The following is a 15,590-nucleotide window of genomic DNA, read 5'->3' on the forward strand; positions in this document are numbered from 1 at the left end:
GCCAGAACCCTCTCCCGGCCAGCGGGGGCCGCAGCTTGCGCGCCACTTTTCGCCGGGGGGAACTGTGACGCGAGGCCTCCCGGAAGCGGGGTCGCGTCAGTGCGCCTGCGCGGCGGGAAGCCCGAGGACGCGATCCCAGCACCAGACCCGGCCAGAATTTAGCGGTCGTGGTTGGGCAGCAAGGACGGACTAGGGACAGCTACTGGCTGGGCGTGTCTTACGTTGCACCGCCCTTTCCTGCACCCTTAGGCCTCTGATCGCTGTTGTATTCCTGACGCGGCTTCTCTTTCCCGCGCGGTCTACTCCTCCATCCCACCTGGGATAATGGCGACTGCCGAGGGTGAGTAGCCGTCGTGGGTCCCCCACACCCTCCAGCAGGGAGTTAGCATGTTTGGAGTGCTGACACGGGCAGCCCCAGGTTGGATTGCAGCCCTCCTGGTAGAATGCCCCGCGCGCTTCTCCACGATGGCGCCTGGGGCCTGGATCTTGCACACGTGGTGCAAACTCTGGGAGACGAGCATTGGACACTAAGCACCTGAGGCCCCCAGAAATGACCCCGGGACTGCAGGAAAGTAACAGTGCGAACGTATTCCTGGGGAGAAATGGCCAGAAACTAACGAAGTGCCTAGAAATTGTGATAGATAAACGATCAGAGAAATCTGCAGTTTTTCAATCCAAAGTCTTAATTGTTAAGTTTAATACACCAATAGTCTCTTTTGCCGTAAGGTTAATAGTTTAGTTCTATGAATATAGGTCCAAATTTTTTTGTTTTGGTCAAGTGCTAGCTTTGTAGTTCAGGCTTGCCTGGAATTTCGGGTTAAGGGTGTGGGAGAGTATTGATCAATACTGGCTGGTAGTCTTTGATGCCATGATAACTTTGGAGAGCGCCAAAATCGAAGGGAAACGTTTCCTTATCACCTTGTTTGATAGATTATAGTTAAGCTACTATTTTGTTTCTGCATGGTAAGAGCCCAGGAAAGTGGTTTATAGCTTTTATACTAATAAAACGCTGTCTTGGACCACAACAAAAGTTCCTAGATAATGAAGTAAATGGTGTTGGCGCCCAGCACATTCTTTCCTACTTTATAAAGAGTAAAAAACAAAACAACAAAGACGATGCCACAGCTTCATAAATTGGGACTTTGACCCAGAATTTTTCTGAGATCAGGGTGCCTGTACTTCTAAACTGGTAAAAATCTAGAATCTTCCCTGTTCGGTTCCATACCCTCCTCCCCCATTTATATGTTTTATGTGAGTGGATGCTATGTTTGGGCCCTTTTGGTTTTTTTTTTTTTTCTTTTGGTTTTTCGAGACAAGGTTTCTCTGTATTGTTTTGGAGGCTGTCCTGGAACTCGATCGGTAGACCAGCCTCTGCCTCCCGAGTGCTGGGATTAAAGGCACGCGCCACCAACGCCCGGCTAAACAGGCCCTTTTAATAGATGTGGCTTTTGTGCTCTCTAAAAGGCCTTTTTTTGGACTCAAAGTGTTTCACTGGGCAGCACAGTGCTGGCATGTTTGTTTGGTTTTTGTAAGACTTAAAAATTCATGAAACATCTCAGACCTCGTCTGTCTCTGTTTGAATTCACCTATCGATTTATGGAGTTGGACAGGGTCTCTTGTATAACCTTGACTGGCCTGGAACTCAACAGTGCTTGTTGAGATTAAAGGCATATACACCATGCCCACCTGGCCTGTTAATTTTTAAGTCATTTTAACAAGCATTTTGAAGCATATGCTTCCTACATATTTTTCAAATGTTCTGGTTTTTCTGTAGTTCGTTTTTAATTTTTGAGATTATAACATTTCTCCCTTTCCTTCCTCACACACTCCCAGACACCCTCCCACTCTTAAGTTTATGGCCACTTTGTTAACTGTGTGCGTATGTTTATCTGCATACACATACATTAGGTATAACCTACTCAGTCCTTATGTTATTTGTATGTCTGTTTTTGAGGCTGACCGTTTAGCACGGGGCAACCCGCTGGCGTTGGGAAGACCACCTCTCCAAACCCAGCTTTGCTTAGTTGCCTACAGCTTTGTGTAGGGTTGAAACCTTGGTTTTGTCCCTTCACCTCGGCCTGTCATTGGTATCCCTCCTTATTCAGCTCACATTTGGACAGTCTTGCTGATGAGACTTCATGGATGAAGCCTCATGTCACTGGGAGCTAGTTGGTGTTGTGGCCTAATCCTTTTTTTGGTTTTTTGTTTTTTTTCAAACGGGGTCTCAACTGTAACTGGATGTCCTGGAGTTGCCCATGTAGAACATGCTGGCCTCCCCAACTATCTCTTCTCCTTTCCTTCCTGCTGTTCTGCCTACTAGCTACTCTAACCACTTCCAGTCTACACATTCTTACCCTGAGTGCTCAGCTCTGCTGAACCCTGCACTTGTACTACTTGGCTTTGCCACTTTTAATTACCCTTGTTAAGTTTTGATCATTTTCAGGTCTCCATGCAGCTTTTATTTGTTCTAGGCTTCTCTGGTGTAACTAAGGTGGCCCTGCTGTGAATAGTATCTATCTTGTATTATTTTATTATGGTTTCTTATTTATTACCAGCTTCCTTCAAGACTCTCAGGTCCCTTGAGCAGAAACTAGATTTCATTTGCTATGATGCCCATAGTCCTGGCACACAGACACACTGGAAAAGTACTGAGAATAAATGTATTGTGGAAACTCGAGCAACAAATTCCCTATACCTTTAAACTTTGGTTACTTTTTATTTTCTTTTTTTTATTTATATTTATATTTATTACTAATACAACATCCTGCCTCCATGTACACATCAGAAGAGGGCACCAGAACTCATTACAGATGGTTGTGAGCCACCATGTGGTTGCTGGGAATTGAAGTCATGACCTCTGGAAAAGCAGTCAGTGCTCTTAACCTCTGAGCCATCTCTCCAGCCCTACTTTTGATTTTCATCTAAATCATTCTAATGTAGAGTCTGGTGTTTTTGAGGTACTGTGACTGACATTAAAATGAGATGCTTTTGCCTGGTTTGGTGATGCACATCTTTAGTCACAGAGGCGGATGTATCTCTTGCGTTTGAGGTTAGCCTGGTTTGTCTACAAAGGGCATTCCAGGTTAGCCAGAGCTATGGACTGAGACCCTGTCTCAGAAAAAAGAAAACCCTTTTGCATTCATTTGCTGGTACTCCTCTACATACTCGATGGAGACGGCACTTGCTGGTGGCAGAGGATTGAATAACGGTGTTCTTCCAGAAGGGCTAGCTAACCCAAATGTAAACAGAGGAAAGCCTGCTCTTGTCTCCTTGCCCAGCAGGGGAGGGGTGGGGCTGGCTCAAGAACTACATCATAAAAGTCATAAAAATGTCTTTTGGTTTGGGATTTGTTTGTTTTTCCTTTAGTAATAGACTTTCAACCTAGACCTTTTACATGTTATGCAAGCTCCATTGTCACTACCTCCACCACCTACCAGATTTTTTAGATGGGTGAAGAAGCCTCTTACACATTAATTTCAAGAAATTGTTCTGAATTTTCCCATTTAGCTTGTTATGAAAAGTCAGGAAAAGATAAATCATTTGTAAGTACAAAAATACCTACTATGGCTACATTAATTTTAATTGTTTTAGTTCAAAGACAAGCTGATAGTAGAGAGCATGATGTTGGTATCAGAAGATTTGGGCTTATTTCTAGTTCTTTGTATACTAAATGTGTGGCCTCGACTTTTGTGAGCCTTAGTTTCTAATCTGTAGTTAATATAATTAAACTAACAAAATTATGTGATGATTCATGAGAAAATTACATTGATGGGTATAAGGTTTATGCTATTAATTTTTATTTCTATTAATCACTACCCATGCAGTGATTCACCATTTTATCTGGTTCTTCTTGTTTTGTTTTTAGAGACAGGGTTTCTCTGTGTGACTTTAGAGGCTGTCCTGGATCTCACTTGTAGACCAGGCTGACTTCAAACTCAGATCTGACTGCCTCTGCCTCCTGAGTGCTGGGATTAAAGGTGCACACCACCACCACCTGTGGTTGGTTCTTTAATATTTGGGAAATCTTCCTAATCTGATATAATTCTGTTTTATTTCCACAGTACTGAACATTGGGAGAAAACTCTATGAGGGCAAGACAAAAGAAGTCTATGAACTGTTAGATAATCCAGGAAGAGTCCTCTTGCAGTCCAAGGACCAGATTACAGCAGGAAATGCAGCTAGAAAGAACCATATGGAGGGCAAGGCTGCAATCTCCAATAAGATTACCAGCTGTATTTTCCAGTTGTTACAGGATGCTGGTGAGTGCCTCCCTTTGTGTCTTTAATATTGGTCATTTTCGTGGGGAGAAATTATTTGGTCAAGACACATTATACTTACCTGTCTTATTTTTTCAAATGTGGGTAACTGGTTCTTTCTCTGGGAGATTGCTTTGAGTTACCTTGTTGGGAATGTCTCACAGGCTAAACTGCATATTCTAAAATCAAGGCAAGAGCTTTGAAGGTTCACTGTATCAGTTTACTGGTCTGGAAGAAGAATTTACGAGAAAGAGACTAACAGTTTCCTACACTCATTACCAGTCATACACAAATCACCAGTGTAATTTCCCTCTGCCAGCCATCTTTAGCCTTAGGGAAGTTAACTATAAAAGAAGCCTGGTATTAGCAGCCCTAAGTAATAACCCAAACTTACTCCCTGGAATGCTGTACAGTCTAAGTCCCAGGAGCTTGTAAACGCTGAGAAGTATTTGAAGTTAGCAGCTGTAACTTTCTGTCCTGTTCTACAGTAAGTGACTGGACTGAACTTAGAACATAGGTCTTTCTACCTTTTAAAAAACTGAAGGAAGACTTTTCTTCCAGTGGAGAAGTTAAAAGATCAAACTATACAGAATATTGGACTGAAGGAGGGGAGTTAGGATTTACTGTTGTTGTTGTTGTTATTATTATTATTGGATCATGTGGCTTTGTTTCCCAAGTGTATTTTATATGTATGCGCTGAAGGGGGTTACCACATGCATGCATAAGGCCTCTGGTATCCAAACAGGGCATCCAATCCCAAGGAACTAGATTGCAGGTGGTTGTAAACGGCCATGTGGATGCTAGAAACCACACCCAGCTCTGCAAGAGTAGTATATGCTCTTAATTGCAGATCCACCTCTCCAGCCCTGGGGCATGATTAATAACCTCTCCATTGTCGGAGAGGTTATTAATTTCCAAATTCAGTTTCCATTCCAAGCAGCTCTTTGGCATAGCTTTTTAGTAACAGTCGAAGAACACATGGTGGATTAAACATTGAAAGAAGGGGGGGTCTTCAGAATTTTGGGCTGTTCTGATTGATAAGTCACTCTATAAGGATTAGAATAACACTGAATTGTAGAACATGAGAATTCTGTTCTTTAGAGGTAATTTAATACCATTTGGCTGATTTCTGTGCCTTCTACAAAGTTAGATAGTCTGTGGTATGAAGGAGAGAAACTTCGGTGTCTATTTAGGATAAGCTGAACAGCTGGAGGGTCAAACACTCTGAACTTGGGTCCTTAGGGCTAGTGTATGGTTTGCCATGTGACATTAAAATGAAACCATCTGCTACTGTGATAACTAGTAGGAAGCATTCTATTTTGTTAATCTTTTTATTTTTTTATTTTTTTTTTTATTTTTTGGTTTTTTTCGAGACAGGGTTTCTCTGTGGCTTTGGAGGCTGTCCTGGAACTCCCTTGGTAGTCCAGGCTGGTCTCGAACTCACAGAGATCCGCCTGCCTCTGCCTCCCGAGTGCTGGGATTAAAGGCGTGCGCCACCAACGCCCGGCTCTTTTTATGGTTTTAATTATGTCTTATGAGGGTATGTGCATTTGATTGCGGGTAGCATAAAAGGCCAGAGGCATTGCATGGCCTGGACTGGAGTTACAGGGTGTGAGCCTCTGGGCATGGGTGCTAGGGACAAACTAGGATAGCAGTAAGTGCTCTTATCCTCTGAGCCATCCCGTGGTCACCTTTATTTTAACAAAAGTGTTTTGAGGTGGCTAAGCAGGTAAAGAAAGCACTTGCCGAGCAAACCTAACTTGTCTGAGTTCCACCCCAGAAGCCATGTAAAGAGAAAGAGAACTGACTCTGCGATGCAGTCTATGTATACACACGTACCCACATACGTATTATACATGTGTACATCAGAATAAATTGAAAGAGGAAAGAACTTCATTCCTTAGGTTTTATTTACCTTTACAGAAAGATTCATTGCTTCCCCCGCCTTTTATCATCAATATGTAGGTATCAAAACGGCTTTCACCAAGAAATGTGGGGAGACTGCTTTCATTGCACCCCAATGCGAAATGATTCCCATTGAATGGGTGTGCCGAAGAATAGCAACTGGATCTTTTCTCAAAAGGAACCCTGGTGTAAAGGAGGGGTATAAGTTTTACCCACCGAAAGTAGAAATGTTCTATAAGGTAATTGGTTTTGTGACTTAAATCACAAACTCAAAAGGATAAACATTATTGAAATATCTGATGCTACATTGTGTCATACTAGAAATTTATGTCGATAATGTATGTTTACATTAGTAATGAAAAATCAGGTTTTTGTTGGGGTCTGTGAAGATGCTTTTTGACATTTTAAAGATTTAGTTGGCCGGGCGTTGGTGGCGCACGCCTTTAATCCCAGCACTCGGGAGGCAGAGGCAGGCGGATCTCTGTGAGTTCGAGACCAGCCTGGACTACCAAGTGAGTTCCAGGACAGCCTCCAAAGCCACAGAGAAACCCTGTCTCAAAAAAAAAAAAAAAGATTTAGTTGCATGGTGGACCTGGTGGTGCACACCTCTACTCCCCAGATTTTGAGGATGAGGGCAGGGGCTGGAGAGCTGGGGCAGTAGTTGAGTACTGACTGCTCTTCCAGAGGACCCAGATTTGATACCAACACTCACATGTGGGCTTACAACTATTTAACCCCAGGTCCAGGGAATCTGATAGTCTCATCTGGTATTCAGGTACAGTCATACATTCAGGCAAAACATCCATACTTTCTTCAAAATAAAATTTAAAGGAAAGAAGGAATGTAGAAAATGACTAGTTCAAGGCTAACCTGGGGGCTATGTAATGAGACACTGTCCATAAGGGGATATTTTAGTTTTTGTTTTCCAGACAAGGTTTCTCTGTGTGGCCCTGCTTGGCTATCCTGGAACTCAGTGTAGACCAGGCTGGCCCTGAACTCAAAGATCAGCCTGCCTCTGCCTCCCAAATGCTGAGATTTTAATCATAATTTGAACATGCCATACAATTAACTACTTAAAAATGCAAAAAATGACGTATATGCATCAAAACATACATAACACATAAAAATTGCTTTACAGAGACAGGGCAGATTTGGTTTAAGTATTTTATTACCTAGAAAAATGACTCATCTAAATAACCTAAAAGAACTATAAGAGTGACAAATTAGGGCCTGCAGAGATGTTCAAGTACCACCAGTCACCTATATGGTTGCTCACATCTGCTTGTAACTCTGGTTCTAGGATATATGGTTCCCTGTTCTGGCCTCCTCTGGCACCAGGCATGCATACGGGGAACAAATGGCATATTGTGTGCAGACAAAACACATAGACCTGAAAAGAAAAAAAAACAATAATTTTTTTAAGTAGTCAAGTTAGGTCCTGAATGGTTGCTTGGCACTTGCTACTCTTCCAGAGAACCAGAATTTGGTCTCATTTCCACACATGTAACACACCACAATTAAAAATTTTAAGTAGACAAACTTAAAAATAATTACATGAATCATAGGACATCTGGGAGAAAGTTAGATTGAAAATAGCAATTCTTTTTCGAGACAGGGTTTCTCTGTAGCACTAGCTGTCCTAGAACTCGCTTTGTAGACCAGGCTGGCCTCGAGCTCACAGAGATCTGCCTGCCTCTGCCATCCCGAGTGCTGGGATTAAAGGTGTGCATCACCATTGCCCGCAAAAATTTCATTTTAGAAATGTGTTCAAGGAAAAGGGACTTTATTTTTTGTGGGAAATTCAAAATTCTGATATTTCAATGAACTGTGCTGCTGTATTTTATTCTCAGGATGATGCCAATAATGACCCACAGTGGTCTGAGGAGCAGCTCATTGCAGCAAAGTTCTGCTTTGCTGGACTTGTTATAGGCCAGACTGAAGTTGACATCATGAGTCATGCTACCCAAGCTATATTTGAAATACTGGAGAAGTCCTGGCTTCCCCAGAACTGCACGCTGGTTGATATGAAGATTGAATTTGGTGTTGATGTAACCACCAAAGAGATTATTCTCGCTGATGTTATTGATAATGATTCCTGGAGACTCTGGCCATCAGGGGATCGGAGCCAGCAGAAAGACAAACAGGTGTGTAGTGCTCTGAGCTTACTGTCTTGTAAGATCAAGCCCTGGTAGTGGTGAGAGAGGATATCAGTCTGATTTATTGCTAAATCATCTCTCTCTCTGCTGGAGATAGAGTACAAAGGCAGGGCACTTGCTTAGCACACCAGGCCCTGGAGGCACCTTCAGTACCCAAAAGTAAAAGTGAACAGAACTCTCCTGTGGTGGTAAGGAATACTTTTAACCTAAAATCAAAGGGACAACTGTCCTTGTTTATCTAATAAGTATCTTCACAATACCAAGACTAAGCGACGGAGATGGGATTCTACACACCAAGTCTTAAGGCTTTTCACTCAATTACATTATCACTAATGAAGAAAGCATTTGTCCTTAAATGAAAAGCAAAACTTTACTTTGCTGCTGAACTTTTTCATTGAAAAAACGTTTGTCCATCAATGTGCATTTTCAGATATATCTCATTATGCAAACTTGTCATAAGCTCTACTTAAAGAAAGGAAAGAAGGGTTTTTAAGATAGCAAGAGAAAATTATTTTCTAAACTTTATATTTTCTATCTTTCTAGTCTTACCGTGACCTCAAGGAAGTAACTCCGGAAGGACTACAGATGGTGAAGAAGAACTTTGAGTGGGTTGCAGATCGAGTGGAGTTACTCCTGAAGTCAGATAGCCAGTGCAGGGTTGTAGTGCTGATGGGTTCCACTTCTGACCTTGGTCACTGTGAGAAAATTAAAAAGGCTTGTGGAAACTTCGGGATTCCGTGTGAACTTCGAGTAACATCTGCCCATAAAGGACCAGATGAAACTTTGAGGATTAAAGCAGAGTATGAAGGTAAACTTTATAAATAAATGGAGAACTGCAGCTATTTCTGATTTTGGTACAATATTTTTAAAATACAAATGTGTTGGATAATAATGTTTTAAAGAGGCTTTCCATATTTCCGAGGAAAGTCATGTGGAATGCCTATACTTTTACACTTATCCTCAGACCTCTTTGGGTACCTCATGCCTGTGATGCTATAAGCTCATGCAGGCACACATACTTAATTTCTTTTTTAACCTTAAAGAAAAACGAGGCTCATTGATTAAGAGCACTCAAAACCATCTAGCTCAGTCCAGGGGAAATCCATCGCCCTCTTCTGGCCTCCAGGAGCACTGCACACATGTGCATAGACATGGAAGCAAAACAGCCATACACATCAAATAAAAATTACATGGAAAACAAACTACTTGTAAGGACATGTGGTCTCCTTGTTTTATTAGCAATACCCCTGGCTTGTTCCAAAAGAAAAGAAGCCCCTTACCCGACCTGAAGCATCAGGGCCTCTCTGGTATCTTTGTCACAGCTTTCTTGGAAGGAAATAAGAAATAAAGCTATAGTTTCAGGAGTTAATACATTAAGTAAATGATAGGATATCATTGGTACAAGAAGACTTTCCTTAACAAAAGTGTAGTTAACAATGGGAGGAGGGCTTCCAGTCTTTTAATAGGCTAATGAAGGCTTCGATTCTTTCTCCAGAAAAGCAGACTAAGTTGTAGTAAGAAATTCAGGATTCAGTATCCAGCACCACATAAAACAGGACCAGGTATCACACCTGTAGTCCTAACAGGTAGGAAGGTCAGGATTGCTTAATTCAAGCTGAGCCTGGGCTAGAATAAGACTATATTATGAAGTTCCTAAACTTTGAGTAAGGAGAGGCACTTTTGCAGTTTTTGATGCTGGAAATGATGAGCCTTTCAACTCAAGCATCCTAAGCACTTTAACTGTGGGTGCTTTACTACATGTACACTAGCACCCGTGAATATTCAGGAAGTAGCCACAAGAATCCTAATCACTGTTAAATGAGTCTACTGGTTCCCTATGGAAGGACAACCCACCATAAAGACAGCTGTTCAGCTGCTGAGTCTAAGCAGCAATGGCAGAAGGATGCTATGAACCAGCCATTCCCTCACCAACTTCAGGACATTCCCTTTATATAGAGGTCTTAACGATGGCCACACCCAGCTGCTTAGGTTATTATTAACCGTACAGCTAAGTAAGCTTTTTCCACAGCCGACTACTAAAGGATTTAAATTCATTTCGTATTTTACATTTATTCTTAGAGTATGTGTGGAGGTTAGAGAACAGCTTGCAAGAGTCAATTCTTTCCTGGTATATGGGTTCCAGACTTGGCAACAGTTCCCCTTACCCACTGAGCCATCTAACCTGCCCCCTATTTTTTTTTGTTACTGCTGTTATGTCAACAAAACAACAGAACCTGATTACCTTATAATTTCCCTAGGGGATGGCATACCTACTGTATTTGTCGCAGTGGCTGGCAGAAGCAATGGTTTGGGCCCAGTGGTGTCTGGTAATACTGCATATCCAGTTATCAGCTGTCCCCCCATAACACCAGACTGGGGTGCTCAGGACGTGTGGTCATCCCTTCGACTGCCCAGTGGTAAGACCTTGAAATTTTTCAGTTCTGCATGTATACTCAAAATTTTTAAGACGGAATCTTAATGTCTCTACCCAGTCTCATCTACTAATATTTGATTACACATTTTAGGCACAGCCTACTAATTTTAAATCAGATTTTATATTTCTGAATTATTCTATATTTTCATGCTTAATACACATCTCTTAAGAAGTAAGGACTTGGCTTTATCATCTTTTATTTTGTTTTTTATTTATTTTTAAGCTACTGACTCATTTATCTTTCCTTTCTGAACCAATAGGTCTTGGCTGTTCAACTATACTTTCTCCAGAAGGATCCGCCCAGTTTGCTGCTCAGATATTTGGATTAAACAACCATTTGGTGTGGGCCAAACTTCGAGCGAGCATTTTGAACACGTGGATATCTTTAAAGCAAGCTGACAAGAAAATCAGAGAATGTAATTTGTAAAAAAAAAAAAAAGGGGGGGTTTTAGGAGAAACGTTACATATTCCTAGTTCAGATTACAGAAGAGAATTCTAGCAAAATGATTTTGCATCAGAGAAAGCAATTCAGTTTACTACTGAACAAATGGTCCTCTAGATTTTGGGGATTGACAAGTTGTCAGTGAGTTTTTGTTATTAATATTTTCTAGCTCTATGAATAATGATGTGTTCCCATAACCTCGGCACACCAGAGTCTGAGGCAGAACTATGTGTTGAGACCCCATACTGAAATAAAAATCTTTATGGTTAGTAAAATTAGTATGATACTGTTCAATTATATTACCAGCCACTATATGTTCCTCATTGGGCAGTTACGTGACATTAGCAAAAGAAATGTCTTCTATGGAGCTTTGTCTCTGGTCTTGCAGAGGACCAGAGACTTTGGTTCTGTCATCCATGTGGAACGACTCAGGGGCACCTGTAACTTCTAATTATTTCTAAATGCTAATAGTGACTTTTTATAAATCCATAGTTACTACTTGGTCTTCTGGAGTTCATGATTTGAAAATTAAAATATTTCTATTGTTTATGCTAATAACTATTCTCACTGCATGATCTGCACATTCTAAGTCTTGTCTAAGAAAGTACATAGCTACATGAATCTCCAACTAAGGTATGTGTTTGTTTTTACGGTGGTGAGGAAACCCTGGGACCTTGCACTTGGTAGGCAAGCACTACCTCTGAGTTTCATCTTTACCTGTGGTTTGCTTGGGGGCTTTTGTTTTGTTTTTAAAGAATTTGAGAGTAGGGGTAGAAGATACACATGATGTGGAAGTGATGGAAAGGTCTCTTTCCTGGGGTCTTTGTGAATTAGGACAATTCTCCATGGAAAAGGGTAGTCATCTTGCCACTCCAATAAAAGACAGAATTACTGCTTAGCCAGTTAACTAGGTTTGGTCGGTGCCTCTGGACCATAAACCTTGATTTTCTGTAAAACATTTTAGCCACACCTGCAGTCAACCTACTACCACCTTTTTCAGAAATTGGATCTCCAGTTTGCAGTCAAGGGAGTGGTGGGTAAGGGGTTGTGGTGACTAGTTGGTGGTTTTGCTAGTGTGTAGCTGAACAGGCACATTCACTTCTGTAACATCCGACGTTCCTGAGAAGTCAAATATTATGTTTCATGAAGCTTAGCTATAGGTTCCATCAGTGTTCCCATCCTTTGCCATATTCATACGTGCATGTTTTAGGGAAGTGACCTAATGCACTGAACCAGTTAGGTCTTCTGTTTACTTCAATCTCTTCTGCTCTGCTGGCTTCTGTACCTTAAGTCCTTAATTCTCAGGTCATGAACATATTTACTTTGCCTAGCTTGAAATTTCAGTGCCAACTGCCATGGCAGCAACTTTGTTGTAAATATACAAAGTCTATGTGGGGCAGAATTGTAGATTGTAGATTCTTTATATGACTGAAGTCACTGTACTTGTTAAGCAGCAGGGAAATCTTAAACCCATAATTTTGTATTTGGAAGTCACTGTTACAATGTTTAGCACTGATTTTCTTATGGGAACAGTTAAAGCTTGCTAAGGAGCTGCCGCAGATGAAATGGTGGCAGGCCCACACCAGTCTGTGTCTCACCATTGACCTATTGAGCTGCTACCTTCTTAAGAACTTGCTTGGGCCCTGTAAGATGTCACTAGCTAGCCACTCCTTCAACTGTTCATCAAGATAGTTAAAACGTAACTCATCTTTTTTTCTCACCCTTTCTCTTGGGTATTGACGTCTTCTACTTAAAAATTGTTAGCAGTATCAGGTGACTTTGCACTAGAATGGCTGACTCCCAGCTCTACTGCTAGCCTTATGTTCGGCCTGTGTGTCTCAAGGGAACCATCATAAAAGCCATAGTGCTTAAGCCTGTAACTTGAGGCTGCTGCAGCCACTTCTGCCAAGTCTTCTCCGTTTTGTCTTCTGACTGGGCCTTGAATCAACTGTTCTATCTTTTGTACAAATGGGAGTTGAGATTTTCCATTTGCCTGGTGCCTAGAAAGCCTCCATTTTCCACTGAGCCTTTGATTACCCTAAGACTAATGCAAACTTGTTATTTTTGCCATGTAGATTCTGAAAGTGTTTGCCTCTTTTTATAGAAAAAAAAATGCGTAGGTTGATGCAGGTGTGGTGGGACATGCTTTTAAAACCCCCAGCACTCTGGAAGCATGCGAATCTCTGAGTTCAGGGCCAGCCTTGAACATGAAAGTCCATAAACAAGATTTACCATTGGATTTCACAGGTTCTTAACTATTTGAAAGCCTATCTGTGGACAAGAGGTTAAAAGTCACTGGTGTAAGCAAGGCCTGATAATGAAACTCTGATCCCAGCTACTCACATGCTCAAGGCCAGCCTGGGCCATGTGATAATCTCTCTTAGAAAGGGAAAGGTGCTGGGGATGTGGTCTAGAGGTAGAGCATTTCTCTGCATGCACAAGGCCCTAGGAGAGAAATCACTGTTTTCCCCAGGGAAACAATCCCCCCCCCAAAAATAAAATAAAATATTGGTCATTTGGGCTTCGTGTTAAGTTTCTATAAAATACAGCCATGGTGACTATACTGGCTTAATGCTGGATTATAAACTAGAGAAATACTGCATGCTTTGTTTCCCTCTCCTGTGTTAGTTACACCTAAGCACAGCCACTTAAAAGGGTGGGTTTATTTTGGCTGGTGATGGGGAAGGAATGCTGACAGGAGGAGTCCCTAGGCCGGTGTTCCCAGGACCAGGAAGCAAAGGTGAATGAAGGTTAGTGTTCAGGTCATTTTCTGTTTTTCACTCTGTCCACGGCCAAGCGCACATTAAAGGTGAGTCATCCTAGCTCAGTTAAGCTTTTCTGCAAACACCCTCACCAACATCTAACAGTATGTTTCCTTGGTAATTGTAAGTCCTATCACCTTGACAGTGAAGATTAACCATCACACAGTTTGGCTCTGCTAAGCCTGGGTATCTCTTAGAAATTACAGAGTTACAGTTTGTTCTAGACAGACTTACTGTTTTATTAGTAGCCATAGCCACGTGTTGAAATTCCTGCTCTGCTGCCCCTCTGGGAAGACCCTACCTAATTGGCACATGAAAATTATTGACATGGGTAAATTGGTTAATAGGATCATCCATTAACAGTGGTCATCATCAGTTTGACCGTTTGTTTTTATTTTTAAATACATATACATGTGGGTGTGTGCATATGAGTGTCAGACTAGGGGAGTCCAATTTTCCTAGCACTGCAGTTATGGCCTGACACAGTAATGGGAACCCTGCGGGTCCTCTGGAAGAACAGTATGTCCTCTTAGCCACTTTGCCAGCCCCTATTAGTTTCTTTTAATATGCGGTACGAGTCTTCAGTATAATCATTGCTGTGTGTCTGAAAGTATATGTGTGCAAGTGTAGTTTTTAATGTATCTAGACACATGTAGCCCATGTTTGCCCCACGCTTCTAGCCAAGGGTAACCCTGAATTTCTAATCCTCCTACCACTACCACTGGGGTCTGAGGACTGGGCACAGGTGTTTGTGCATGCTAGGCAAGCACTCCGCTAGCTGAGCTACATCCCCAGCCCTGGTTTTTAGTTTGTGTTGTAAATCTTGAGATGTTTTGTTGTTGCTTCAATAAATAACCTAAAATCAAGTCAGATAAAATATGTAAACCTGGCAAATGAATGTATTACATCTATTTAACAACCTGTATGGAAAATAAAATTCTAACTCATCATGCAAACCACCCTGACTGCCATTATTTAGCACAGCAATCCCTGGAACAAGTTAACCTGTGGTCCCCGCATAACAAAGGCAGTTCAGAATGATGTGGGGCTAAATGACACTTGTCTCACCACATAGTGGGTGTAAAAGAGTCAGCTGGGTAGCTTCCCAGGAATCATACAAACTTGAGTACCTACATACTGACTAGTGAATTTGACTGGCCTAAAGATGCCCAGGTAGCTGATTAGTTATTTCTGCCTATGTTTCTGGAAGGAAATAGCATTGAATATGGTAAAATTCTGTTGAAGGACAAGTAGAACAAAATGTGGTGTAAGTTTGCTCTGACTGAGATGGGAAGTATGTCTCTTGCCCTTAGACATCACTGTTCCTGGCTCAGGGCCATCATGTTTGACCTGGAACTATTGTCACTTTTCATATATACTCACCATGTTTCTCTTTCTCTGGAGACCTCCCACAAATACAACCTATAACATGTACAAGGTCCTGAGGTTGCAAACATGAGTCAAGTTGAATTTCTGCCCTTATTAAGTCCTTGTTGGCGTGATGGTACACACCTTTGGTCCCAACACTTGTGATGCAGAGGCAGGTGATCTCTTAGTTCAAGGTCATTCTGGTCTACAGAGTCAGTGGCAGGACAGACTCCAAAGCTACACAGAGAAACCCTGTCTCGAGGAAAA

The 15,590-nt window shown here is 41.7% G+C and overlaps 1 protein-coding gene and 1 long non-coding RNA gene across 10 annotated transcripts in view; one reads left to right on the top strand and one right to left on the bottom strand.

Annotated features, from left to right (window-relative positions):
* The first annotated feature begins 92 nt into the window (after positions 1 to 92).
* Positions 93 to 11,468, top strand: Paics (phosphoribosylaminoimidazole carboxylase and phosphoribosylaminoimidazolesuccinocarboxamide synthase). The gene is made up of 7 exons (XM_040747256.1): positions 93 to 340; positions 4,062 to 4,259; positions 6,222 to 6,400; positions 8,012 to 8,305; positions 8,861 to 9,125; positions 10,576 to 10,734; positions 11,012 to 11,468. The coding sequence occupies exons 1-7, from the start codon at positions 325 to 327 to the stop codon at positions 11,176 to 11,178; spliced, it is 1,278 nt and encodes a 425-aa protein (XP_040603190.1). The 5' UTR covers positions 93 to 324; the 3' UTR covers positions 11,179 to 11,468.
* The window catches only part of LOC121140848, a 37,342-nt gene continuing 29,063 nt past the window's right edge, over positions 7,312 to 15,590 (bottom strand). For 4 of the 9 annotated variants that reach the window (XR_005877803.1, XR_005877802.1, XR_005877797.1 and 1 more), the window contains 3 exons: positions 9,598 to 9,643; positions 8,867 to 9,012; positions 7,312 to 7,551 (listed from right to left, as the gene is read on the bottom strand). This is a non-coding gene — a long non-coding RNA (uncharacterized LOC121140848). Of the gene's footprint in view, positions 7,552 to 8,866; positions 9,013 to 9,597; positions 10,577 to 10,982; positions 11,119 to 15,590 lie in introns of those variants that run through there. The other 5 variants (XR_005877800.1, XR_005877801.1, XR_005877798.1 and 2 more) reach the window with 3 other exon arrangements.

This window comes from Mesocricetus auratus, unplaced genomic scaffold (genome assembly GCF_017639785.1).
Source record: "Mesocricetus auratus isolate SY011 unplaced genomic scaffold, BCM_Maur_2.0 Super-Scaffold_100006, whole genome shotgun sequence".
Taxonomy (NCBI): Eukaryota; Metazoa; Chordata; class Mammalia; order Rodentia; family Cricetidae; genus Mesocricetus; species Mesocricetus auratus.

Bases quoted from the DNA above. Each gene is read 5' to 3' on its own strand.
- Paics (XM_040747256.1), top strand. The intron at 9,126-10,575 runs GTAAACTTTATA...TAATTTCCCTAG, and splicing joins GATTAAAGCAGAGTATGAAG to GGGATGGCATACCTACTGTA. The intron at 10,735-11,011 runs GTAAGACCTTGA...CTGAACCAATAG, and splicing joins ATCCCTTCGACTGCCCAGTG to GTCTTGGCTGTTCAACTATA.